At 36.9% G+C, this 21,390-nt stretch overlaps 2 protein-coding genes across 2 annotated transcripts; both read left to right on the top strand.

Annotated features, from left to right (window-relative positions):
- Positions 1-277: 277 nt before the first annotated feature.
- LOC307173080 (putative E3 ubiquitin-protein ligase HERC4) lies at positions 278-8,942 on the top strand. The gene is made up of 24 exons (XM_079895883.1): positions 278-684; positions 931-1,045; positions 1,128-1,204; positions 1,325-1,546; positions 1,671-1,762; positions 1,863-1,993; positions 2,123-2,250; positions 2,356-2,426; positions 2,503-2,609; positions 2,820-2,879; positions 2,970-3,075; positions 3,157-3,346; positions 3,432-3,595; positions 3,694-3,768; positions 4,303-4,392; positions 4,478-4,561; positions 4,651-4,752; positions 4,881-5,021; positions 6,371-6,537; positions 6,686-6,746; positions 7,369-7,439; positions 7,599-7,782; positions 7,875-7,977; positions 8,193-8,942. The coding sequence occupies exons 1-24, from the start codon at positions 471-473 to the stop codon at positions 8,402-8,404; spliced, it is 2,967 nt and encodes a 988-aa protein (XP_079752009.1). The 5' UTR covers positions 278-470; the 3' UTR covers positions 8,405-8,942.
- Positions 8,943-13,816: 4,874 nt separating this feature from the next.
- LOC307173070 (putative E3 ubiquitin-protein ligase HERC4) lies at positions 13,817-21,319 on the top strand. The gene is made up of 24 exons (XM_079895872.1): positions 13,817-14,219; positions 14,456-14,576; positions 14,657-14,733; positions 14,848-15,069; positions 15,201-15,292; positions 15,393-15,523; positions 15,660-15,787; positions 15,892-15,962; positions 16,054-16,163; positions 16,379-16,438; positions 16,534-16,639; positions 16,721-16,910; positions 16,996-17,159; positions 17,258-17,332; positions 17,901-17,990; positions 18,074-18,157; positions 18,231-18,335; positions 18,466-18,606; positions 18,841-19,007; positions 19,156-19,216; positions 19,855-19,925; positions 20,082-20,265; positions 20,364-20,466; positions 20,587-21,319. Exons 1-24 carry the CDS (start codon positions 14,006-14,008, stop codon positions 20,796-20,798), a joined length of 2,979 nt encoding a protein of 992 aa, XP_079751998.1. The 5' UTR covers positions 13,817-14,005; the 3' UTR covers positions 20,799-21,319.
- Positions 21,320-21,390: the final 71 nt, after the last annotated feature.

Genomic DNA, 21,390 nt, shown 5'->3' with positions numbered 1-21,390 from the left:
AAACAACAACACATTTTAGCGCTAGATCGCCTCTTATTTAACAGACGAACGAAATGAATGCTCTGCTAGAGTTAACTGGAGATGTTTTATTTATTTGTATTGGTATAGGCTACATCCGTGCCGCGATGTTTCAAAAGTGGTGGGGACACAATCGACCCTGGCAAAAAATGGTGGGGACATGTCACACCTGCAAATTACGCCTATGGGTGTGGAGGAGCTTCACCTAGATTTTGCTTTCGTTTTCCGATCATCATCAATTAATTCGTCTCTGACTCGCTAAACGCGGAAGAATAACAACAAACATTACTTTCGTTTCGTGGGAACTCGCTAAATAGTCGAGAACTTGCTTAACAGCAGTTTCACTCTCGTTTTCGATTTAGGCTGTAGGCTATATAACGAGAGCGTGTTATTCTGTCCTCGGATGCATAAGACGCTGCTGGAGTCTGAAGGTTTATCCATCAGCTGTGAACATGTTGTGCTACTGGGGAGCGCAGGTCAGAGAATGCTTCGGTCTCTCACAGCCTGACAAAGTCAAACATGGCAAATGTGGAATACGATCCGTGTGTCCGAAATCAGCAGTTCAGGACATGTCAGCTGGAAGGAGTTTTGTTGGATTTATCCGGGATGGGCAAGTCTCGGTCCTGAAATTGCGCGGTGAAAACTGTGATCACGATGGAAAACTAAGTATATACTAAATTACACCTTTTTCATTCATAAAGTTGATATCATTATATAATAGGCTACTTAACAGATAAAAGTCTTGACTCTTTTATTTTCATATATAGCCTATTTATAGTAGCCTACACGAGTTACTATACTGTATAATATTTGTGAATTAGTAATGGAATTAATTGTAATTATTTAAATGTCTGTTTGTATGCTATACTGTCTGAACAGAAGTTGAACTGATACAAATATTATTTACTCCAGAGCAACTACAGCTGAAGAAGGACAGAATCAGATCGATTGTCTGTGGAGGAGCTGGTGCGGTTTTTCTTGTTTATGGAGGAAGAGTTCTCATTATGGACAAATCTACTGTGTGCAGGTGTTTATGTAGGCATAACAGTATAAATTACCTTGAATTATAATAACATATGTCTGACAGACAGATTGTCTTTTCTCTGCAGTCCTCTTAAAGGTCTGGAAAACAGGCAGGTGATTCAGATCGCGTGTGGAGACCAGCATTCAATGGCACTAACCAAAGGTATTCACAACCATTTCATCTAACAGCTGATGTTTTGTTTTAATCTTTTGACTTCTTATGATTGACATGAATTGATTGGCATTTGAGTGTGGATATACAGAGCTGTTGTTGGTCTTTCAGATGGTCAGCTGTTCGTATGGGGTGATAACACTCACGGTCAGCTGGGTTTGGAGAAAGAACAGCCCAGCTCTCTGTCAGCTCAACCCGTGAAGAGTCTGTGTGGGATCCCACTGGCTCAGATCAGCGCTGGAGGAGACCACAGCTTTGTGTTGTCTCTCTCTGGAGTCGTGTTCGGATGGGGAAAGAACTCGGCAGGACAGCTGGGCCTCGGAGACACTACAGGTCTGAATCTTTCATCATGTAACTAAACCAGTCATATAAAAGCACATATAAATGCACTACATTTGTGCAATACTGTGTCAAACCTATATTAAAGAATGATGAATTTACTGTTTTTCCACCACAGACAGACTCGTCCCAACGGTTGTAAATAGTCTGAACCGAAAGAAAACTGTGTCCATCTCATGTGGAGGGGAACACACTGCGACTCTATCAAAGGTAGTGTTTTGTAATATTTTATATATCCATATTATAAATAATACTATATTTAGCATACAATAAACTGGACAGAAAATGTAATTAATTGTTTGTGTTTCAGGGCGGCACAGTATTCACATTTGGATCAGGAGGCTTTGGCCAGCTTGGGCACAACTCATTTGAAGACGAACATCATCCGCGGGTGGTTGCTGAACTTTGGGGATCTAAAGTGTCACAGGTCACATGTGGGAGGTAAACTAGACTTTTCATAAGCAATCAGTGTTTATAGTGCAGATTTCTTTATATTTCTTCACATGGTTAACATGTCTAACGTTTGAGATCAGCTCAATGATTAGGCATTTGATTCTTTCTTGAATAAAGACGTCACACACTCGTATCAGTCGAATCGTCAAAGCTGATCTATTCATTTGGATGTGGGATGCAAGGGAAGCTGGGAAATGGAGAAATGATCAAGCAGTGTGTGCCTTTCCCTGTGGATCTCTCAACTGGTAATTAAATCATCTTTTAGCAATAGGCTACTTTCTTAGTGAATACTTTTTTTCTCATGATGTTGCTAAACTAAGCTAACTAAACTACATTTTTATTGCAAACAGAATGTGATCATGCATATATGATTGAAAAACTGATTGCTGGGGAGAATCATTCCTTTGCCTTGTTTTCCAAGGTATAGTACACACATTTTTTAACAATTAAATTATTGCTCCACTGTGGTTACTTATGTTTTTTTATGTATATTGTAGAAACTTGGGAATGAGTCTAAACCAGATCCAAGCAGGATTTTGACATTAGATGACAGAATGATTGACCGATGGGTGTCTGGAAGTGATTCATGGAAAGTGATAAAGAAGTGAGTGTTTAACTCAGTTTTAACAACAGTGCTTCCATTGAGATACTAATGCTTAAGGCACCTGAGTTACAGTAGGTCCATGAAATAGTCTTCTTAACATCTTTCTTAACATAATTAAATCAAGAAATATGTGCCAACGAGGTGTGAATTTTATACAGGAATTAAAATCAATAGACTATAAAAACATTATTTATGTTTTGTTGTTTACAGGGACATAAACAATGTGTTCTCCTCGGCTGCCTCTCTGAATGGAAGTTTCCTCAAAACAAGGTAATATCCTAATCTGAATTAGGCAGTCTTATGTAGTAGTTCCTCCCTTTTGAGCCTAAAATTACTTAATGCAAGTGTCTGTCTTTGTAGTTGTGATGAACATTATCAGATGTCTGAGGAGCATTGTGGGTTGGATTTTGATCTGGTTAAAGCATCCTTTGCGAAGTTATCAAACAATGAAAGGTTGATCTCAGAGGTAATGGTAAATCCAGCATTTACAAAAATGTTCATTACATTTTAAACAGTGAGATGCAGTTCATGGTTTTCCGTACTTCAGGTAGTGAAGGTAGTTCAGCAGAAACTGCTGCCGGATCTGAATCCAAATTCAGCTGGTGTGGAAGCTCTGAGACTTTACCTTCTCCTCCCTGAGCTCTTTAGAGGACCCCAGGAACAACAAAGAACTGAACTTACTAAAGCAATGGCCTCCAAAATCCTTGATCTGAATCCTGCTGCTCGCAAGGTGTTAGGTAAAGCTGGAGGACATTTACATCCTTTGTGTTGTTGTCCTTGTTCTATTTGTAATTTTATGTTATATGCATCTTGTATTCTCAGAGATGTACTGGTCCAAACTCCCTGATGATATGCTCAGAAACTTGGTGGACTTATTTCAAAAAGAGTCCGCTATGTTAATTGGCAGGATTTCTGTTGTCAAGATGGATTTGGACATAGCGACACACCTGCCGAAATATGTGCGGATCCTTCAGATGGTCTATCAGGTGCCTTTATTAAACATTAGATCAAAATTAGATCAAAAGTAAACATTTAACCATATTATTGTGATAGTAGTTTCAATAACCGTGTTTCTTTTGGAAAGGTCTGCCGCAGTGCCCACAGAGACATCACAAAGAGTGATTTCATCGTTCATGAGGTCAATGGTCTCCTAGATGTGGTGAGAACATTTTGAAATTCTACTGGGCTTTCAATGGCGCGATGATGTTACTGTATCATCTACTGCAGGGGTGTCCAATCCCACTCCTGGAGGGCCAATGTCCTGCAGAGTTTAGCTCCAACTTGTCCCAACATTCCTGCTTAGAAGATTCTAGTCATCCTGAAGACCTTGAACACCTTGTTTCAGTTGTGTTTAACTGGGATTGGAGCTAAACTCTGAAGGACAGTGAGGGATTGGACACCTCTGATTTAAGGTATATCTTTCTAATATATAGATAAAAGTAAATATGGCAGCAATCACTGTATTTATCATACAAAAATGACTGAAATCACACAATTTATATTTGAAAAAAAAAAAAAAAAATCAATTGACAGGATTGTTGGTAGATTTTAGAAGTGACACAAGAGGGCACTACTACTCCTCTTACCTGCCATGGTTATCTGCTGATTTCTGTATCGGTTGTGATATATTGATCAACCATTAATTCCCACTATAGAAAAAACCCAGATAATTTTGTTTTCCCCAAATCAACAGCTGCAAACCATCAATGAAGATGTGAATAACATGTGGTTTACCTGGGCTGGACAAATCCAGGCATTGGTGGCACAGCAAACCTACTATAATGTGAGCTCAAGTCTTTTGGCCATATCTGATATGTATTCACATTTCAGATCAAGTAAGAATGATGTTACTATTTCTTCCGTTACAGACCATCTTAAAAAATCTCATAACACTTCCATGCATCTTTAACCTGGAGGCCAAATGTAGCTATATGAAGAACAGAGTATGGAAGGTAATTTTGTCTTGCCCTAAAAAAAATCCTGGGAATTACTTTTGTGTCCATGTACTTTTTAATCACAGAATGAAATGCTTTAATTGCAGGGTTCTTATGAGCTGACTCTGAGACGCACAGCCCTGCTGGAGGATTGTTTCTCTCTGCTGAGAACAGCCAGAAAGCAACATCTCAGAGGATGCTGGCTGGCGGTAGGGAAAACAAAAACGATATTTTGATTCAGTAACATAGGTTACAACAGGTTATTTTTTGTGTGCAGTTTTATTATACAAACTGTTACGAGCTGCAGTATGAATTCATTATTTTGGTTATCTAACAGGTGTTTTACACAGAGGATTTGAGAAAAACAGATGTGAACAAGAGAGACCTTTTTCTCAACGTGTTTAGAGAGCTTTGTGCGCCAGAATCTCAGCTGCTCAAGGAGAATGACAACAAAACTCTGAGCTGGTTCCCCACAAAGGTAAGGCAAAGACTTTTCATGAGGTCATGCTAAAGATGTCAATAGTGGTAACAAAGTTTAGTTAAGTCAAGTTACATACCTAAAGCCGGGTGCACACTGTACGATTTATAATAGTCCTTTATGACTGTTGCTGGTCAGACTGTACGAACATGGTCCCCGTTGTTTCACACTGTGGGATCTCAGTTGTCATTAATGTCAGACTGTACAGCAGTCAAGAAAGACGTGTTAAAAATAGACACAGAAGACGACTTGTAGGAGCCATTTTGGTGCAATTATATATTTGTCCACTGGGTGGCATTCTAACAATGGTATATTAGGAGTACATGGGTAATTAGACAACAGGTGTATTGGTAGTAGTGAAGCACACAGTTTTTGACCATGCTAAACTATGCACTACGTGCAATATCTTGCAAGAACATGCTGACCGTGCTTAATGGATTGTAATGTGTTGGACAGAGCTTAATGGTGCTTAAGATCCATGCTTAATCCATGCAACAATATGGACAATCTGTGCGCTGTATCTGCAAGGCATGGACTTCATATTTGTATGCTTTGAACTTCAAAGAATGAGACACCACAGGAAGCTAATTGGAAGCAATGTTTATTGCAATAAACAAAAGACACTGTTTGCATCTTACATCTGTGTTTTATGGAGTTTATACACATTAATTACTTGCACACTCCTCCTGTTACCAATACTAGTGACTTAATTGAAAGATGTAACAAGATTCTTCTGGAGGTTTACATCAATCTGTGAAACGCTCGGTGACATGAGCTGCATTTACATGCGGGATAGAAATGGTAGCTAGTTCATTTGGATCATGGTTTCTCTTGAAAAGGAAACTAAAAAAAAAAAAAAAAAAGAAAAAACGAAGACGTGTGTGTAGAGCAAGTGGTGGTTTGTTGTCTCATAAATTGTGTCATCAGGTTCTGCTCTCCTATTGGTTTTTGATTTCGTAGAAGTCACACTGCAGGAACTGCTGTCTGCTAGTGAACATATATAATGATCAAAGACTTTGGCCTTGACAAAAAATAATTTGTCTAAGACGGTCAAATCATGGCCAAAATCGTACAGTGTGAGACTGGCTTAAGGCCAAGGTCTCAAGACTTTGTTTTTATTTTTTTAAGTTGAATTTCTTTTAACTTGAGCACAGTTCTAAAATGCTGTCATGTGCTAGACTCTACAAAAGACATGAGCGCAAGGGTCAAACATGTACATTTAGACTGTTTACATAGAAAACAATGGAAAGTAGCGCTAAGATACCTAATGTGTCTTTTGTGTTTTCCCATTTATTTACATTTTTTATTATTGTTCTCTTTGGCTTTAACCACTTATTACCCCACTCCAGCTCAGCGTGGAGAAGGAGAAGTACTTCCTGTTTGGGATTCTGTGTGGCTTGGCCTTCAACAACAACTCTGTAGTGAATCTGCCTTTTCCTTTAGCTTTGTTCAAGAAGCTTCTCAATGTCAAACCATGTCTTGAAGACTTGATAGAGTTCAGTCCGGTTCTTGGCAAGTGAGTGTTTTTAAAATCAATCTTATCTTGATTCTCTTGGTATATTTTTGTATAATGACTGCTAAAATGTACTTCCATGTTCTATGTATGTGCTGCTATCTATCATTAAGTAACATTGTTTAATGAATCTGAAACATGATATTCTCAGGAGTTTGCGGTACATCCTGGACTACAGCGATGACGTGAGGGAAATGGGACCGTTATTCACGGTTAGTTTGTTTGATTCTTGCGTTATCATGTGCTGTAATGTAGCTTTTAAAGACATCAGGTCTCATTCACTAATAATTGTGTGGATTATTAAAATGTATACCCACAGGAGTAATTCTAACGAGAAATGTTCACCTAATTCACACCACATGTGAGTTTATGCATATTTTGCATAACCATCTCCATATAAGGACTTTCTGCACTCTAAAGGCTAATGATTTCTTAAGATGTGCTCTCGCTCTGCAGTAAGAAACCAGTTAAAAAAAACAGAAAACATAAAAACCAGTTCAAACACAAGAAACACCTTTTACTCACCCAGATTACAGACCTCTCATTAAACAGCTGTACATAAATGTATCCAAATTTTAATGCAGAGGAACCTCGCAGTTCGAGCTAAACCTCGCCAATTTCTTTCTCTTTTAGGATGAAACATATTTAGGATGAATTATCTATGAAATTTCATCTTAACATGTTTATAATACTTTTTTTTTTTTGAAAATTAAAATTATCATATGCAGATTTTGCACAAAAAAAGAGAAAAGGTCTGCACACAAGGTTAGTAAATGAGACCCATTATTATTAAAAATAAGTTTTTTTTTTTTCATTTTTATCTTTCTACATAAGATCACATGGGATGGAACAGAAGTCGAACTGGATCCAGCTGAGCCAGGAAAAGTTGTCACAAATTATAACAGGTCAGGGTTATAGTTTTATAAAGAAATCTAATTTTACTGAGATACCCTGTCACTAAAACATGATCATATTATTTTTGCTTAACCTTAATCTTGGACATAGGATAATATTAGATAATTTTGGTAAGATGCATTTTTTAAAAAATCTAATTTCTGCAACAGAACAGAATTTGTGGACAAGTATGTGGATTATATCCTGAATAAATCAGTAGAGGAAGTGTTTGAAGAATTCAAGAGAGGCTTCTTCAATGCGTGTGACCGATGCTTGGTGGAGATGTTTGAGCCAGAGGAGCTGAGAGGAGTTCTGGTGGGCAATGAGGAATATGACTGGGACATCCTCAAAAAGGTCCACGATAACAAACAGAAATGCCATAGCCTACTATGCTCTTGACATTCTGAACAAGTAAATACTGACTTCATATATCTTTTGATCATTAGAACACAACATATGAAGGATCATTTAATGCTGAGCATCCAACCATCATCTCCTTCTGGGAGGTGTTTGATGAACTGACACCAAATGAGAAGAAGGCCTTTCTATGTAAGTTCACTAGTGATTATCCTGAATGGTGGTGTGGTTGTGTCTAGTAATTAGTCAAAATGACATTTGTCGAAATGAGTTTAAGAAATCAAACTTATTTTTTTTGCATCTACTCTGGCTGCTCCTATGCTTTTCAGATTGTGACTTTGTCTTGTTTGCCAGAACACATCCAGAGTGCTTTCAAATAAATCTCTCCCCTGTTTTCCTCTCTGAAGTGTTCATAACAGGGTTTGAGAAAGTGCCCATTCTGGGTATGAGTGCGGTGAAGATGAGAGTGAGATCTCGGTTCGACTTTACTCAGGATCATCTACCAGAAGCCCTTACCTGCCATGCTCTGTTAGATCTTCCCGTTTATCAGAACAAGGAAACACTCAGGACTAAAGTCATTGAAGCCATCAACCACAAGAGGGGGTTCTGGGAAGAATAAGACTGGAGTTCTGAGATCATCCGTGGACGCAAGTCACAATCTAATAACTTGATACTTGATCTTTGATCAAAGCATTAGCAATGTTTTGAACACTGGTGGACCAAACCATTTTTAGGGGGGTATTTAATTAAAGTATTTAAAATTATATATGGGAATAAAGAAAAATAAGAACTCTAAAAGCACTACAATTTATTGTAATCAACTTGAACTATTTGCAAATAATATTTTTATTTAAAAATATGCACACATTCACTCTTAATTGTATGCCTAATATGTGGAAAATAGCTGTGTTAATGTTTCATGTCTCGCCAGATTAAGTTATGAATTACATAAATTATGTAAATGTGAAGACCTGAGATGGTGGAATTGTTTGGTGAAGTTTTTTTTATAACAAAGTTTACATTTATATCCGCAAACAGATAAAGATTTCTGTTGGCAAGACGTTTCTGTTTACAGTGCTTTGACACCAGATTGGTTTATTTTCCAAATGCTATGTAACGTGTTGTATTTATGAACTTAATTAAAATAAACATGTCTTAATAATAAAATGTTTTTTGTTCATTTATTTTTACAAACCAAGATTATAGCAATGAAATATTTACATTTTTCCAACACAGATTTGTTTCTTGCCTGGTCTGGCTTAAATAATAATAAAAAGGACCAAGCTAAATGTTGGACTCTATAAAAAAAAAAATAATTGTATAATAAACTAATTCTTTAAATATAAAATCTTTATAAAGAACATCTAAGACTAGGGCAAAATGAAAAAGTAGATGAAAAATCCAGTCCTCATCCAATGACAGTTTAATATAACTAGCATAAGAAAAATAACAGAAGCATTTCCACAAAATAGTAAATAAATACCCTGCAAAAATCTAATAATAAATATATTGTATAATATTATATGTATATCAGTAGAATATATTGTCTCTTTTCCATCTTATTTGTTGTTTTTCCATTTCGTGTACATTGACTGAAAATAAAGTTAATCTTCTATTCTGCATGTTTGTTGTTAAACTATATTCAAAAAATTACACATCAGGGGCCTGTTTCAGAAAGGAGGCTAAGTGAAAACTCTGAGTATGTTAACCCTGAAATGAGGGAAACTCTGGGTTTTCGGTTTCAGAATGGGAGGTATGTCAAACCTGAAAAAGCAGAGTAAGTCAAGCCCGTTTCTGAAAGAGAGGTAACTTAGAGTCAGTTACCATGGTAACTTACTCTGTGAACCTGACCTGGTTAGGAGCAGGTTTTCTTCGGTAAACCCAGAGTTTCTTTCGGTCTCCTATTAATAAATAAAATATTGCTATTTTTGCTGCTGTTTTTTCTATATTTTTAATAAGAGTCTTATTCTTATTCTTAAGTCTACATAACTCCTTAACTGGCAACTGAAAATACAGTAGTAGATTAGAGTTACATAATGTAGTTCTAAACAAATTCTACAGAGTTAAACTGTGGCATTTACTGAGAATCACTGAACTGTGTTCATCTGTGCAACAGAAGTTAAGAATACCCGTTTATACTTAGATTTAAACTTAGATTCTATAGGCTACTCCTCATAAAAATGTGAAAAAATCTGATTGTGTAGATTGTTTGATGTGTAGACAATATTCACATTACCTCTGTAGGCCTCTCTGTGGCAGCAGAAACTCTTTATCCCCATTGTCCTGTGAAGATGAGCATTTGGTTGAGTACACTTTATAACACTATTTGTCATAATGGTGTATTGAGTAAGCTACTTACAACTGCCTGGGGTTCTTTTGGGACAGGAGGCTCCAAAAGACAGATATTACCATCAGAATCTGTTGGGACCAACAAAAAACCCAACCCAAAGTAAAATAAATGGAAATATCAAAAATAGCCTATATAAAAAATAACACATGTAAACCTCTTACATTTTATGAAGGCCCTTGGATCTTCGGGAGTGACTGGCTCTGAAGTCCCTCCAGGAATTCCCTCAGCCAAAAATGCTGCTGCACTGCTAGACACTGGATGCTATTTAGCTATTTAATATGTCAAATGTAAAGTCAGGTAGCCTACACCCATGATATGCTCAAGCCTTACTTGATTGAATTATTTTTTTATATTTAATTTTCAGCTGCTGCCATGCTCTTTTAATGCCTGCAGGATTGCACCTACATGAAAATTAAAATTAGGTTGAATAAAATACTGTTCTTCCAGTTTCACCTCTGATATTATAACAGTTGTGTAAGTTACTTGTATAACTACAAATGACATCTTCAACAGTGTAATTAGATTAATGTACAGTAATAATGACTATATTTAGAAATGACTGGTCTACTTACTAAATCCCATGTCAACCTCAACCACTTGAACAATACAATGAGAGACAAGAAACTGCTCTTTTAATGCTTTCAAATAAACAATATACAATTGCATGAATTATTCTTGAATTGACCAAAGTGTGTAGAGGGAGAAGGTTACATTAAAAATATACCTTTTAAAAATGTATGTTAAATATACAGAATTGTTCTATAGTCTAATGCAATTACATCAGATGTTACTTTAAATTACAGAAGAATTAAGAGTAATCCCTTTAATTAAATTACAGTATTTAGATTACTTGGTAATTAATTACACCCAACACTGTATAACAGTAATTAAAATGTAAACTTACGCATTGACTCCAGCAATTATTTTCTCCATAGCTAACTCACTGTCCTTCGCTGCTGCAACCGATATTTAAAAAATAATAATAATATGTGTTCATACTCTCCATATGCTTGCAGAAGCTCATCCAGTTCTGCTGGTGAGAAATATGCAGACCTCTTTTTGTCTGGTGCTGTTGCCATAGTGACTCATAATATCTGCGCTCCATTGATAATGGCTTTTTATAGTTGTGGTGCACGTGCTTAACTCAGAGTCAGTCAACTCAGAGTTGATTGAACTAACTAATTTCAGCTGTTCTGTAACCGAAAACTCAGTTTCCCATCTCAGGGTAAGTCAACTCAGAGTTCAAGTTTTAACTCAGGGTTGGTTGAACCTCCTTTCTGAGAGGTTCTTTTGGAACGTGCCAAGTGCAGTAAAATAATTTTGACATTCATTATTGGTTTCATATCTCCAGTATTCTTCCCAGTATGTACTTTCTGCTGATGATTTTGCTAACTTCTTCACCAACAAAACAACAATCAGCAGTCAGTTCTCAGCGCCACACACACAAGAACCCAGACCGACCCCGTCCACAGCCAATAACCCTCTTTCCTCCTTCTCTCCGCTAACCGAGGAAGAAGTATCTAAACTTATCCTCTCCAGTCATCCTACGACCTGCCCTCTAGACCCTATCCCCTCACACTACAAGCCTCCCACACTTCTGCGCGGGGAGCAAGGACCACAGCGCAAATTTGAACTATATCGATATGCGATATGGTCTAATTCCATATCGCATTTCAAAAATATATCGATATATTTTTTTATATCGATATATCGCCCAGCCCTACTACAGTATTTAAAACTTTAAATATTTTTTGTTTTCTATCAAAATGTTCTTGTGTGATAACAATGTTCTTGTGTGGAAGTGTTTGTAGTAAAAGCTGTTTTGCACAGAAATTCATTGCATTCATTTTTGATGTTTATTTGTGAGTAGGTATTGTATGAATAACATAAGTCAACGTAGCTTTACACATACACACACTTTGTACTAAAGGTAAATCCAAAATAGTGATGTCACTGTCTAAGCAGAGGGATGTTGTGCAACCCTATCAGATATTGGTGTGTGATATCTGAGTTTTAATTATTTGACTACAAATCTCACCTCATCATTCCTCCCAGTGATTATTTCCAGGATAAACTGAGATGCCCCCAAGCTGGCTTCTTAAAACTGACTAAATATTTAAAAAGAGCCAAAAGAGCCATTCTTTTGAACGGCTCTTTGAAAGGAACGGATCGCCAAGATCCGGATCCCCTCAAAGAGCCATAAATCCCATCACTAGCGTTTTCGGGGACTAATATAGGCTAAGGCCGCACCCCCTTGGCGGGCTCTGACGTGTAATGGCGTGATGCTAGCTCATTGGCTAGCACAGCCAGAGGGCTCTGGCACAGCCAATGAGTGAGCCAGACACTCACTGTGCTAGCTGTGCAGCTGTAAAATGCGTTTTACATTTTAGGCTTCAGTAAATTGAGGAAAATGAGTTCCCCACTGATAGCTACGGAATGCGAAGTGACCGTTCTCGAAAGGGAACTAGTAGTTTCCTGAGAATACACTAAAAGAAAACTTGCAAGTATACTTGCAGTATAAAACTACCAAACTAGTTTACTGAGAGTACACTAATAGAGCAAAAAGAATATATAATTAGTAACGACAAGTATAATGTTAAGTTCACTTAAAGAAAACGTGTAGTATAAAACTACTAAACTAGTAGTTTACTGAAAGTATACTTCAAAGTGTACTTACATAAACTAAAAATTTGCTAATAGTAAACTACTAGTATGCCCATAAGTTCACTTACAGTACAAATGAGAAACTTGTTAACACTTAAAGTTTACTACTGTTACACTTGTACACTTAAACATATACTTTGTTTTATATACTAAAAGTGGGCCAATTTAGTCCCAAGAGGTATTAAAATAGTACACTTACAAGTTTACTACTTAGTACATATTGACATTACTTAGGCTACTGCATGCATACTTAAAAATATACTTGATCATTAATTAAGTATACTTCATAAAATTAACTTGAAGTAGGCTATACTTATTTTTCTTAAGGGAAATCATAAATCATGTAGGCTACAATAACATTACGATGTCCAGCGATTTAAATAGTAGCTACATTGTGTTTAATTTGTCGTTTAATATATCTAATATATGTTGTTGTTAGTGCCGAGAATTTTCACGTGAATAAATACCCACTATTCTACTTTAATGGTCCAGTGTGTGGTATTGCCAAGCGTTAGAATTAAAGACTTTGAGCTCTAAGAAGTATTATGTTTATCAGTGGTTGTTTGTGTGCAGTTTCTTTTGTGATTTCATCGGAACGAATAGTCACAACGGATTGAAGGCGCGCGTCCGTGTGAAGACTGTGCGCGAGCCTCAAGAGAACACTGTATCCGCGACAGTGCCACTGATCGCAGCGGCAACGAGCACTTCTCCAGTAGGATCACTTGATTTAAAAAAACTAAACAAACACATTTTAGCGCTAGATCGCCTCTCTTATTTAACAGACGAACGAAATTAATGCTCTGCTAGAGTTAACTGGAGATGTTTTATTTATTTGTATTGGTACATTCGTGCCGCGAGATGTTTCAAAAGTGGTGGGGACACAATCGACCCTGGCAAAAAATGGTGGGGACATGTCCCACCTGCAAATTACGCCCATGGGTGTGGAGGAGCTTCACCTAGATTTTGCTTTCGTTTTCCAATCATCATCAATTAATTCGTCTCTGACTCGCTAAACGCGGAAGAATAACAAAAAACATTACTTTCGCTTCGTGGGAAGTTGGAACTCGCTAAATAGTCGAGAACTTACTTAACAGTCCAGCAGTTTCACTCTCGATTTCGATTTAGCCTATACACGCTCTGTGTTATTCTGTCCACGGATGCATAAGACGCTGCTGGAGTCTGAAGGTTTATCCATCAGCTGTGAACATGTTGTGCTACTGGGGAGCGCAGGTCAGAGAGGGCTTCGGTCTCTCACAGCCTGACAAAGTCAAACATGGCAATTATGGAATACGATGCGTCTGTCCGAAATTAGCAGTTCAGGACATGTCAGCTGGAAGGAGTTTTGTTGGATTTATCAGGAATGGGCAAGTCTCGGTCCTGAGATTGCGCGGTGAAAACGGTGATCACGATGGAAAACTAAGTATGACACCGTTTTTTGTTCATAAAGACAGTTGACATCATTATATAATACTTAACAGATGAAAGTCTTGAATCTTTTATTTTCATATAGACTATTCATATTTGATAGTAGTCTATGAGTAACTGTATAATATGTGTGATTTAGTAATAAACTTATAATTATTTAAGCGTCTGTATATGCTTAGGCCTACTGTCTGAACAGAAGTTGAACTGATAAAAATATTTTATTTACTCCAGAGCCACCACAGTTAAAGAATGACAAAACCATATTCATATCGATTGTCTGTGGAGGAGCTGGTGCGGTTCTTCTTGCTGATGGAGGAAGAGTTTTTACTATGGACAAATCTACTGTGTGCAGGTTTGTTTATGTAGCACAACACTAACAGTATAAATGACCATGAATGATTTAACAACTGACAGATTGTCTTTTCTCTGCAGTCCTCTTAAAGGTCTGGAAAACAGGCAGGTGATTCAGATCGCGTGTGGAGACCAGCATTCGATGGCACTAACCAAAGGTATTCACAACCATTTCATCTAACATCTGTTTTAATCTTTTGAAATCTTATGATTGACATAAAGTTATTGGCATTTAAGAGTGGATATATACAGAGCTGTTGTTGGTCTTTCAGATGGTCAGCTGTTCGTATGGGGTGATAACACTCACGGTCAGCTGGGTTTGGAGAAAGAACAGCCCAGCTCTCTGTCAGCTCAACCCGTGAAGAGTCTGTGTGGGATCCCACTGGCTCAGATCAGCGCTGGAGGAGACCACAGCTTTGTGTTGTCTCTCTCTGGAGTCGTGTTCGGATGGGGAAAGAACTCGGCAGGACAGCTGGGCCTCGGAGACACTACAGGTCTGAATCTTTCATCATGTAACTAAATCAGTAATAAAAGTATAAAAGCACATACTGCAATTTTGTGCAATACTGTGTCAAATCCATATGAAAGCATTGGAAGTGATGAATTTACTGGTTTTCCACCACAGACAGACACATCCCAACGGTTGTAAATAGTCTGAACCGAAAGAAAACAGTGTCCATCTCATGTGGAGGGGAACACACTGCCACTCTATCAAAGGTAGTGTTTTGTAATATTTTAAATATCCAGATTATAAATAATAACATATTTAGCATACAACAAACTGGACAGAAAATGTAATTAATTGTTTGTGTTTCAGGGCGGCACAGTATTCACATTTGGATCAGGAGGCTTTGGCCAGCTTGGGCACAACTCATTTAAAGACGAACATCATCCGCGGGTGGTTGCTGAACTTTGGGGATCTAAAGTGTCACAGGTCACATGTGGGAGGTAAACTAGACTTTTCATAAGCAATCAGTGTTTATATGCGGTAGAGCAGATTTATTTCTATTTCTTCACATGGTTAACATGTCTAAAGTTTGAGATCAGCTCAATGATTAGGCATTTGTTTCTTTCTTGAATAAAGACGTCACACACTTGTATCAGTCGAATCGTCAAAGCTGATCTATTCATTTGGATGTGGGATGCAAGGGGAGCTGGGAAATGGAGAAATTATCAAGCAGTGTGTGCCTTTCCCTGTGGATCTGACAACTGGTAATTAAATCATCATTTAGCAATAGGCTACTTTCTTAGGAATACTTTTGTTCTCATGATGTTGCTCAGAAGTCTAAATTAAACTAATTATTTGTTGCACACAGTATGTGATCATGCATACATGATTGAAAAACTCATCGCTGGGGAGAATCATTCCTTTGCCTTGTTTTTCAAGGTTAGAGTTTTCACTCACAAATTGTTTAATAATTAAATTATTGCTCCACTGTGATTACTTATGTTTTTTTAATGTTTTATGTATATTGTAGGAACCTGGGAATGAGTCTAAACCAAATCCAATCAGAGGGATTTTGACATTAGATGAGAGAAAGATTGACCGATGGGTGTCTGGAAGTGATTCATGGAAAGTGATAAAGAAGTGAGTGTTTAAGTCGTTTTAATGATTTTTAACGATTGAGATACTAATGCTAAAGGCTCCTGAGTTTATGTAAACTACTGTAGGTCCATGAAATAGTCTTTCTTAACATAATTAAATCAAGAAAAATGTGCCAACGAGGTGATGAATTTTAGACAGGAATTAATATCAATAGATTATAAAAAATGTTATTTAAAGTATAGTTGTGTTGTTTACAGGGACATAAACAAAGTGTTCTCCTCGGCTGCCTCTCTGAATGGAAGTTTCCTCAAAACAAGGTAATATCCTAATCTGAATTAGGCAGTCTTATCTAGTAGTTCCTCCTTTTTGAGCCTAATGACTTCGATGTTAATGCAAGTGTCTGTCTTTGTAGTTGTGATGAACATTATCAGATGTCTGAGGAGCATTGTGGGTTGGATTTTGATCTGGTTAAAGCATCCTTTGAGAAGTTATCAAACAATGAAAAGTTGATCTCAGAGGTAATGGTAAATCCAGCATTTACAAAAATGTTCATTACATTTTAAACAATGAGATGCAGTTGATGGTTTTCCATACCTCAGGTGGTGAGGGTAGTTCAACAGAAACTGCTGCCGTCTCTGAATTCAAATCCAGCTGGTGTGGAAGCTCTGAGACTTTACCTTCTCATCCCTGAGCTCATCAGAGGACTCCAGGAACAACAAAGAACTGAATTTACTAAAGCAATGGCCTCCAAAATCCTTGATCTGAATCCTGCTGCTCGCAAGGTGTTAGGTAAAGCTGGAGGACATTTACATCCTTTGTGTTGTTGTCCTTGTTCTATTTGTAATTTTATGTTATATGCATCTTGTATTCTCAGAGATGTACTGGTCCAAACTCCCTGATGATATGCTCAAAAACTTGGTGGACTTATTTCAAAAAGAGTCCGCTATGTTAATTGTCAGGATTGCTGTTGCCAAGTTGGACTCTGACATAGAGAAACACCTACTGAAATTTGTGCGAATCCTTCAGATGGTCTATCAGGTGCCTTTATTAAACATTAGATCAAAATTAGATCAAAATGAAACATTTAACCATATTATTGTGATAGTAGTTTCAATAACAGTGTTTCTGTTGGAAAGGTCTGCCGCAGTGCCCACAGAGACATCACAAAGAGTGATTTCATCGTTCATGAGGTCAATGGTCTCCAAGATGTGGTGAGAACAAAAACATTTTAAAAATTCTTCTGGTCAACCTATATGAGCTTTCAATGTCTGATGATGTTACTGCATCATCTACTACTGCAGGGGTGTCCAATCCCACTCCTGCAGAATTTAGCTCCAACTTGTCCCAACATTCCTGTCTAGAAGATTCTAGTCATCCTGAAGACCTTGAACACCTTGTTTCAGTTGTGTTTAATTGGGGTTGGAGCTAAACTCTGAAGGACAGTGGCCCTGCTAGAGCAGGATTAAACACCCCTGATTTATGGTATATCTTTTTAAAATATATATGTAACAACAGTAAATATGGCAGCAATCACTGTATTTATTTTACAAAAATGACTGAAATTACTCAATTTATATATATATAAAAAAAACAATTATCAATTGACAGGACTGTTGTTAGATTTTAGAAGTGACACAAGAGGGCACTAATACTCCTCTTACCCATGGTTATCTGCTGATAATTTCTGTATTGGTTGTGATATATTAATCAACCATTAATTCCCACTATAGATAAAAAAATAAAAAAAAACAGATAATTTTGTTTTCCTCAAATCAACAGCTGCAAACCATCAATGAAGATGTGAATAACATGTGGTTTACCTTGACTGGACAAATCCAGGCATTGAAGGCACAGCAAAACTACTATAATGTGAGCTCCAAAGAATTTTGGCCATATCTTGTATGCACATTTCAGATCAAGTAAGCATGATGTTACTATTTATTTTATTACAGATAATCTTACAAAAACTCATATCACATCCATGCATCTTTAACCTGGAGGCCAAATGTAGCTATATGAAGAACAGAGTATGGAAGGTAATTTTGTCTTGCCCTAAAAAAACTTTTGTGTCCATGTACTTTTTAATCACAGAATGAAATTCTTTAATAGCAGGGTTCTTATGAGCTGACTCTGAGACGCACAGCCCTGCTGGAGGATTGTTTCTCTCTGCTGAGAACAGCCAGAAAGCAACATCTCAGAGGATGCTGGCTGGCGGTAGGGAAAACAAAAACAATATTTTTATTCAGTAACATAGGTTTACAACAGGTTATTTTTTTGTGTGCAGTTTTATTATACAAACTGTTACGAGCTGCAGTATGAATGAATTATTTTGGTTATCTAACAGGTGTTTTACACAGAGGATTTGAGAAAAACAGATGTGAACAAGAGAGACTTTTTTCTCAATGTGTTTAAAGAGCTTTGTGCGCCAGAATCTCAGCTGCTCAAGGAGAACGACAACAAAACTCTGAGCTGGTTCCCCACTAAGGTAAGGCAAAGACTTTTCATGAGGTCATGCTAAATATGTAAAATAGTGGTAACAAAATTTAGTTAAATGTGCTAGACTCTACAAAAGACATGAGCGCAAGGGTCAAACATGTACATCTAGATTGTTTACATAGAAAACAATGGAAAGTAGCGCTAAGATACCTAATGTGTCTTTTGTGTTTTCCCATTTTGTTCTCTTTGGCTTTAACCACTAAGTCTTATTACCCCACTCCAGCTCAGCATGGAGAAGGAGAAGTACTTCCTGTTTGGGATTCTGTGTGGCTTGGCCTTCAACAACAACTCTGTAGTGAATCTGCCTTTTCCTTTAGCTTTGTTCAAGAAGCTTCTCAATGTCAAACCATGTCTTGAAGACTTGATAGAGTTCAGTCCGGTTCTTGGCAAGTGAGTGTTTTTAAAATCAATGTTATCTTGATTCTCTTGGTATATTTTTGTATAATGTCTGCTAAAATGTACTTCCATGTTCTATGTATGTGCTGCTATCTATCATTAAGTAGCATTGTTTAATGAATCTGAAACATGATATTCTCAGGAGTTTGCGGTACATCCTGGACTACAGCGATGACGTGAGGGAAATGGACCTGTTATTCACGGTTAGTTTGTTTGATTCTTGCGTTATCATGTGCTGTAAAGTAGCTTTTAAAGACATCAGGTCTCATTCACTAATAATTGTGCGGAATATTAAAATTAATACCCACAGGAGAACTTCTAGTGAAAAATGTTCACTTAATTCACACCACATGTGAGTTTATACATATTTTGCATAACCATCTCCATATAAGGACTTTCTGCACTCTGAAGGCTAATGATTTATTAAGATGTGCTCTCGCGCTGCAGTAAGAAACCAGTTCAGAAAACATAAAAACCAGTTCAAACACAAGAAACACCTTTTACACACACCCAGATTACAGACCTCTCATTAAACAGCTGTACATAAACGTATCTGCATTTTTATGCAGAGGAACCTCGCAGTTCGAGCTATAACTCGCCAATTTCTTTCTCTTTTATGATGAAATATATTTAGGATGAATTATCTATGAAATTTCATCTTAACATGTTTATAATAAAAACAATTTAATACATTTTGAATATAATTAGAAAATTAAAATTATCGTATGCAGATTTTGCACCAAAAAATGGTCTGCACACAAGGTTAGTAAATGAGAAAAAAAGTTTTAATAAGTAAGTTAAACTTAAAAAATATATGTTTTTTAAAATCTTTCTACATAAGATCACATGGGATGGAACAGATGTCGAACTGGATCCAGCTGAGCCAGGAAAAGTTGTCACAAATTTTAACAGGTCAGGGTTATAGTTTTATAAAGAAATCTAATTTTACTGAGTTACCCTGTCACTAAAACATCGTATTATTTTTGCTTAACCTTAATCTTGTACACAGGATAATATTTAATAATCTTGGTAAGATGCATTTAAAAAAAAATCTAATTTCTGCAACAGAACAGAATTTGTGGACAAGTATGTGGATTATATCCTGAATAAATCAGTAGAGGAAGTGTTTGAAGAATTCAAGAGAGGCTTCTTCAATGCGTGTGACCGATGCTTGGTGGAGATGTTTGAGCCAGAGGAGCTGAGAGGAGTTCTGGTGGGCAATGAGGAATATGACTGGGACATCCTCAAAAAGGTCCACGATAACACACATATCAAACAAAAGTCAAAACTACTATGCTCTTGACATTGTGAACAAGTAAATACTGACTACATATATATTTTCATCATTAGAACACAACATATGAAGGACCTTTTTATGCTGAGCATCCAACCATCATCTCCTTCTGGGAGGTGTTTGATGAACTGACACCAAATGAGAAGAAGGCCTTTCTATGTAAGTTCACTAGTGATTATACTGAATGGTGGTGTGGTTGTGTCTAGTAATCTTGTCTTGTTTGCCAGAACACATCAGAGTACTTTCAAATAAATCTCTCCCCTGTTTTCCTCTCTGAAGTGTTCATAACAGGGTTTGAGAAGGTGCCCATTCTGGGTATGAGTGCGGTGAAGATGAGAGTGAGATCTCGGTTCGACTTTACTCAGGATCATCTACCAGAAGCCCTTACCTGCCATGCTCTGTTAGATCTTCCCGTTTATCAGGACAAGGAAACACTCAGGACTAAAGTCATTGAAGCCATCAACCACAAGAGGGGGTTCTGGGAAGAATAAGACTGGAGTTCTGAGATCATCCGTGGACGCAAGTCACAATCTAATAACTTGATACTTGATCTTTGATCAAAGCATTAGCAATGTCTTGAACACTGGTGGACCAAACCATTTTTAGGGGGGTATTTAATTAAAGTATTTAAAAGGATATATGGGAATAAAGAAAAAGAAGAACTCTAAAAGCACTAAAATTTATTGTAATCAACTTGAACTATTTGCAAATAATATTTTTATTTAAAAATATGCCCACATTCAAATAGCTGTGTTAATGTTTCTTGTCTCGCCACATTAAGTTATGAATTACATGAATTACATAAATTATGTAAATGTGAAGACCTGAGATGGTGGAATTGTTTGGTGAAGTTTTTTTTATAACAAAGTTTACATTTATATCCGCAAACAGATAAAGATTTCTGTTGGCAAGACGTTTCTGTTTACAGTGCTTTGACACCAGATTGGTTTCTTTTCCAAATGCTATGTAACGTGTTGTATTTATGAACTAAAATAAACATGTCTTAATAATAAAATGTTTGTTTATTTATTTTTACAAACCAAGATTATAGCAATGAAATATTTACATTTTTCCAACACAGAT

The sequence above is a fragment of the Squalius cephalus genome (assembly GCF_949319135.1).
Source record: "Squalius cephalus genome assembly, chromosome: 2".
Classification (NCBI taxonomy): domain Eukaryota; kingdom Metazoa; phylum Chordata; class Actinopteri; order Cypriniformes; family Leuciscidae; genus Squalius; species Squalius cephalus.
This window is presented reverse-complemented; position numbering and strand designations above follow the sequence as displayed.

Bases quoted from the DNA above. Each gene is read 5' to 3' on its own strand.
- LOC307173080 (XM_079895883.1), top strand. From the start codon at position 471: ATGTTGTGCTACTGGGGAGCGCAGGTCAGAGAATGCTTCGGTCTCTCA. The intron at 1,046-1,127 runs GTGTTTATGTAG...TTTTCTCTGCAG, and splicing joins GACAAATCTACTGTGTGCAG to TCCTCTTAAAGGTCTGGAAA. The intron at 1,205-1,324 runs GTATTCACAACC...TTGGTCTTTCAG, and splicing joins TTCAATGGCACTAACCAAAG to ATGGTCAGCTGTTCGTATGG.
- LOC307173070 (XM_079895872.1), top strand. From the start codon at position 14,006: ATGTTGTGCTACTGGGGAGCGCAGGTCAGAGAGGGCTTCGGTCTCTCA. The intron at 15,293-15,392 runs GTAGTGTTTTGT...TTTGTGTTTCAG, and splicing joins ACACTGCCACTCTATCAAAG to GGCGGCACAGTATTCACATT. The intron at 16,439-16,533 runs GTAATATCCTAA...CTGTCTTTGTAG, and splicing joins GGAAGTTTCCTCAAAACAAG to TTGTGATGAACATTATCAGA.